General features: G+C 41.3%; 1 protein-coding gene and 1 pseudogene across 1 annotated transcript; one reads left to right on the top strand and one right to left on the bottom strand.

Annotated features, from left to right (window-relative positions):
- Positions 1-654: 654 nt before the first annotated feature.
- LOC105464175 (actin, cytoplasmic 1 pseudogene) lies at positions 655-1,767 on the bottom strand (annotated as a pseudogene).
- Positions 1,768-3,960: 2,193 nt separating this feature from the next.
- LOC105463560 (large ribosomal subunit protein eL34) lies at positions 3,961-4,361 on the top strand. Its single transcript, XM_011710745.2, has one exon. It carries the CDS (start codon positions 3,994-3,996, stop codon positions 4,345-4,347), a length of 354 nt encoding a protein of 117 aa, XP_011709047.1. The 5' UTR covers positions 3,961-3,993; the 3' UTR covers positions 4,348-4,361.
- Positions 4,362-6,066: the final 1,705 nt, after the last annotated feature.

The raw sequence follows: 6,066 nt of genomic DNA, 5'->3' as shown, positions 1-6,066 counted from the left end.
GGGCCTGTTATCTGTCATGTGATGTTATACCAGAGTAAGGTTGGAATTGGTATCTTTTTTTTTTTAAAGTGTGCACTTTTATTCAACTGGTCTCAAGTCAGTGTACAGGTAAGCCCTGGCTGCTTCCACACCTCCACCGGCTCCCAGTGAGACCAAAAATTTTCATATATCTCAAGTTGAGGGGCAAAAAAGAGGGGTCTCAATGGCTGATCATTCAAAATAAAACAAAATTTAAAAAGTATTAAGGTGAATATTAAAAATTTTTTGCATTACATGATTTATATGAAAGCAATGCTATCACCTCCCCTGTGTGGAGAGGACTGGGGCATTCTTTTTAGAGAGAAGTGGGGTGGCTTTTGGGAGGGCAAGGGACTTCCTGTAACAATGCATCTCGTGATATTTGGAATGACTATTTAAAAAAGGAACAATGCACAATCAAAGTCCTCGGCCACATTGTAGAACTTTGAGGGATGCTCGCTCCAACTGACTGCTGTCACCTCCACCTTTCCAGTTTTCAAATCTTGAGTCAAGCTAAAAAACAACAACAAATAATAATAATCATAATAACAGTAAGACCATGCCAATCTTATCTTGTTTTCTGGCAAGTTGGGTTTTTGTCAAGAATGGATGTAATACAACTAAGTCACAGTCCACCTAGAAGCATCTGCTGTGGGTGATGAAGGAGCTGGCCTCTTGGTATTTTTGCTTGCTGATCCACATCTGCTAGAAGGTGGACAGGGAGATCAGGATGGAGCCATCAAAACACACAGAGTATTTATGCACAGGAGGAGCAATGATCTTGATCTTTATCGTGCTGGAAGTCAGGACGGTGATCTCCTTCTGCATCCTGTCAGCAATGCCAGGGTACATGGTAGTGCCACCAGACAGCACTGTATTGGTGTACAGGTCTTTGCAGATGTCCACATCACACTTCATGATGGAGGTGAAGGTAGTTTTGTGGATGCCACAGGATTCCATGCCCAGGAAGGAAGGCTGGAAGAGGTATTGGGGCAGTGGAACCACTGGTCGCTGATGGTGATGACCTGGCCGTTGAGCAGCTCCTTGCTCTTCTCCAGGGAGGAGCTGGAGGCTGCAGTGGCTATCTCCTGCTCGAAGTCCAGGGTGATATAGCACAGCTTCTCCTTGATGTGAAGCATGATTTCCCACTCAGCAGTAGTGGTGAAGCTGTAGCCACCCTCCTTGAGGATCTTCATGAGGTAGTCAGGTCCTGGCCAGCCAGGTCCAGAGGCAGGATGGTGTGGGGGATGGTGTACCCCTCATAGATGGGCATAGTGTGGGTGACCCCATCACTAGAGTCCATTACAATGCCAGTGGCACTGCCAGAGGTGTACCAGCCTGGATGGTCAAGTACATGGCTGGGGCATTGAAAGTCTCAAACATGATCTGGGTCATCTTCTCATGGTTGACCTCGGGGTTCGGGGAGCCTCAGTCAGCAGCATGAGGTGCTCCTCGGGAGCCTCACATAGCTTGTTGTAAAAGTTGTGGTGCCAGATCTCCATGTCGTCCCATTTGGTGACAATGCCGTGCTCTATGGGGTATTTCAGGGTGGGGTCAGAATGCCTGTCTTGCTCTGGGCCTCATTGCTCATGTAGGATTCCTTCTGACCTAGGCCCAGCATCATGCTGTGGTGCCGTGGGCACCACATGATGGAAGGGAGGACAGCTGGGGAGCATCATCGCCCATGAAGACAGCCTTACACATGCTGGAGCCTTTGTCGAAGATGAGAGCAGTGATATCATCATTCATGGTGATCTGGCAGTGGGTGTAGACTGGCGGTGGAGTGGGGAGGGTGAGGTTCTGTGCCTGCTGGGCAGATGCAGTCTCCACAGTCTAGAGTTGGTATCTTATTGCTACAAAGAATCTGTTCTGTCACTCTTAGGATCTCTATTTTAATGGTAATGCTGAGTTGTGTCTAAACTCCAAAAGGGAGAGGGTATAATGAGGCATGTCTGACACCAGCCTCCTTCCTGTCATGGCTTGAACTAGTTGTTGAGGTTTCTTTGGGATACTCTTGGCTGAGAGGGAGATCCACTTACTCAGTTGGGGGTCTTAGAACTTTAATTTTAGTTTACACTTCAGTCTGTCAATTGTTTCCTTTGCTGTGCAGAAACCTTTCCATTTGATGTAATCCCATTTGTCTATTTTTGCTTCTGTTACCTGTGCTTTGAGGTCGTGTTAAAAATAAATAAATAAACAAAATAATTGCCCAGACAAATGTCTTAAAGCTTCTCTCCTGTTTTTGCTTCTAGAAGTTTCATAGTTTGGGGTCTAACATTTAAGTCTTTAACCTTTTTTGTGAGTGGATTTTATACGGTGAGAGATAAAGGTCTAATTTCATTCTTCTGTGTGTGTCTACCCAGTTTTCCCAACACCATTTGTTGAAGAGACTGTCCTTTCCCTATTGTATATTCTTGGCACCTTCATCAAAAATCAGTTTACTGTAAACGTGTGGATATATTTCTGGGTTCTCTTTTCCATTCCATGGGTCTGTGTGTCTGTCTTTATGCCAGTACCATGCTGTTTTGATTACTATAGCTTTGTAGTACATTTTGAAGTCAGATAGCGTGATGCCTCCAGCTTTGCATTGTTTTTCTGTGTTTTGTTTTGGTTTTTTCCTCCAAATTTCTTTGGCTATTCAAGGTCTTGCATGGTTCCATACAAGCTTTAGTATTGTTTTCTATTTCTGTGAAGAATGTCATTGGTATTTTGATGGGAATTGCATTGAATCTATAGATTGCTTTGGGTAGTATGGGCATTTTAACAATTTTAATTCTTACAATCCATGAACACAGGATACCTTTCCATCCTTTTTATGTCTTCTTCAATTTTTTTTTCAGCAATGTTTCCCAGTTTTCAGTGTAGAGATTTTTCATCTCCTTGGTTAAATTTGTTCCTAAGTATTTTAATTTTTGTAAATATTATAAATAGAATTTTTAATCTATTTTTCTGATAGTTTGCTATAAGTGTATAAAAATGCTACTGAATTTTGCATGTTGATTTTTCTATCCTACAACTTTATTGAATGTGTTTATTGGTTCTAACATTTTTTGATGGAATCTTCAGGGTTTTCAGTATGTAAGATTGTGTCATGTGCAAACAGGGACAATTTAACTTCCTCCTTTCCAATTTGGATGCCTTTTATTTGTTTCTCTTGCCTAATTGCTCTGGCTAGTACTTCCAGTACTATGTTGACTATAAGTGGTGAGAGTAGGCTTCTTTGTGTTGTTCCAAATCTTAAAGGAAAAGCTTTCAACTTTTCCCACTTTTAGTGTATTAGCTGTGGATTTATCATATATAGCCTATATTGTGTTGAGGTACATTCCCTCTATACTCAATTTGTTGAAGGTTTTTATCATAAAGAGATGTTGAATTTTGTCAAATGCTTTTTCTGCATCTATTGACATGATCATATGGTTTTTGTCCTTCATTGTATTAATGTGATGTATCACCTTTACTGATTTACATATGTTGAACCATTCTTGCATCCCTGGGATAAATCTCATTTGATCATGGTGGACAATCTTTTTAATGTGCTGTTGAATTTAATATTTTATTAAAAATTTTCAAATATCTATTCATCAGGGATATTGGCCTATAGTTTTCTTTTTTGGCTGTGTCCTCATCTGGTTTTAGTAATGTGGTAATGCTGGCCTTGTAAAATTAGTTTGGAGGTATCAGTTTGTTCTCACATTGCTATAAAGAAATACCTGAGACTAGGTAATTTATAAAGAGAAGAGAATTGGCTCACAGTTCCACAGGCTGTACAGGAAGTACGATGCTGGCATCTGCTCAGCTTCTGGGAGGCCTCAAGAAACTTACCATTATGGTAGAAGGCAGAGGGGAGCACACATATCACATGGCTGGAGTAGGAGCAAGAGAGAGAGGGGAAAGGTGCTACACACCTTTGAACAGCCAGAGCTCGCAAGAACTCACTCACTTCTCTTCCGGGGACGTTGTCTGCAGGCACTCAGAATGGTCCAACGTTTGACATACCGACGTAGGCTTTCCTACAATACAGCCTCTAACAAAACTAGGCTGTCCCGAACCCCTGGTAATAGAATTGTTTACCTTTATACCAAGAAGGTTGGGAAAGCACCAAAATCTGCATGTGGTGTGTGCCCAGGCAGACTTCGAGGGGTTCGTGCTGTAAGACCTAAAGTTCTTATGAGATTGTCCAAAACAAAGAAACATGTCAGCAGGGCCTATGGTGGTTCCATGTGTGCTAAATGTGTTCGTGACAGGATCAAGCGTGCTTTCCTTATCGAGGAGCAGAAAATCGTTGTGAAAGTGTTGAAGGCACAAGCACAGAGTCAAAAAGCTAAATAAAAAAATGAAACTTTTTTGAGTAATAAAAAAAAAAAAAAAAGAACTCACTCACTATCACAAGAACAGCACCAAGTGGATGCAACAAACCATTCATGAGAAATCCGCCTCTGTGATGCAGTCGCCTCCCACCAAACACCAACTTCAACATTAGGGATTATAATTTGACACGAGATTTGGACACAGACACAGATCCAAACCATATCACTCCTCTTCAATTTTTTGGAAGAGTTTGAGACTTCATGTTACTGTTTCTTTAAATGTTTGGTAGGATTCAGTTGTGAAGTCATCATGTCCTGGGCTTCTCTTTAATCGGAGACTATTTGTTACTGATTCAATCTCCTTATTCATTATTAGTCTATTTAGATTTTGTATTTCTTCATAATTCAATCTTGATAGGTTGTATGTGTCCGGGAATTTACCTGTTTTCTAGGTTATCCAATTTGTTGGCATACAATTCTTCATAATAATTTCTTATGATCTTTTGTTTCTATGGTATCAGTTGTAATGTCTCCCTTTGTGCCTGTAATCTTATTTGAGTCTTCTCTCTTTTTTTCTTAGTCTAGCTAAAGGATTGTCAATGCTGTTTATCTTTTTTTTTCTTTTTCTTTTTTTTTTTTTTTTGAGACAAAGTCTCACTCTTGTAGCCCAGGCTGGAGTGCAATGGCACAATCTCAGCTCACTGCAACCTCCGCCTCTGGGGTTCAAGCAATTCTCCTCCTGCCTCAGCCTCCTGAGTAGCTGGAATTACAGGTGCCTGCCACCATGCCTGGCTAATTTTTGTATTTTTAGTAGACAAGGGGTTTCACCATGTTGGCAGGCTGGTCTTGAACTCCTGACCTCAAGCGATCCGCCTGCCTTGGCCTCCCAAGGTGCTGGGATTACAGGTGTGAGCCACTGTGCCCGGCCTTGTTTATCTTTTAAAAACAGCAACTCTTCGTTCCACTTATCTTTTCTATTGTTTTTCTAGTTTCTATTTCATTTATTCCTGCTCTGATCTTTATTATTTCCTTCCTTCTACTAATTTTGGACTTAGTTTCTTCTTGTTTTTCCAGTTCCTTGAGGTGCAAGTTTAGGTTATTTGAGATCTTTCTTCTTTCTTAATATAGGTGTTTACTGTTACGAACGTCTTTCTTAGAACTGCTTTTGCTGTATCCAATAGGTATTGGTATGTTGTGTTTTCATTTTCATTTATCTCAAGAAAAGTTTTAATTTCCCTTGTAATTTCTTCATTGACCCATTCGTTGTTCAAAGCACCTCTTCACAGGTGCTGCATTTTGTCACCTGGACCTTAAGAAGCAGTTTGTCCCCCCAAGTAATATATATACCCTTGTGAGAAAACCTCCTTTAGTTTCTAATTAGAATTCCCCCTGCTCATGGGCCTTGGACTTTGTCCCTGGCAACAAACTGGAGAGCATGCCATGTTTTCCTCCCGCATCACATGCTGCTCATGTCCTACCCATAGCTTGTCAGCCCTTGCCAACTGCCAACATCTGCATCTCTTTGCCTGAGGTTTCTTCAGTAGCCTGCCTTCCCTGCTTAAGGACAAGTTTCTTGGATACCAATGACCCACAAGCGTAGATGTAGATGACTCTGCTGCTTGTGTTCTACATTGGCTTCTAGAGTTCCCCAATATAATGGAGCTCTAATTAACCATGGTGGTAACTAGCTTGATAAAGCACCATTTATTGGCTCTTTTCTTACCTGTCTCACTCCTCTACT

The sequence above is a fragment of the Macaca nemestrina genome, chromosome X (assembly GCF_043159975.1).
Source record: "Macaca nemestrina isolate mMacNem1 chromosome X, mMacNem.hap1, whole genome shotgun sequence".
Lineage (NCBI taxonomy): Eukaryota > Metazoa > Chordata > Mammalia > Primates > Cercopithecidae > Macaca > Macaca nemestrina.
This window is presented reverse-complemented; position numbering and strand designations above follow the sequence as displayed.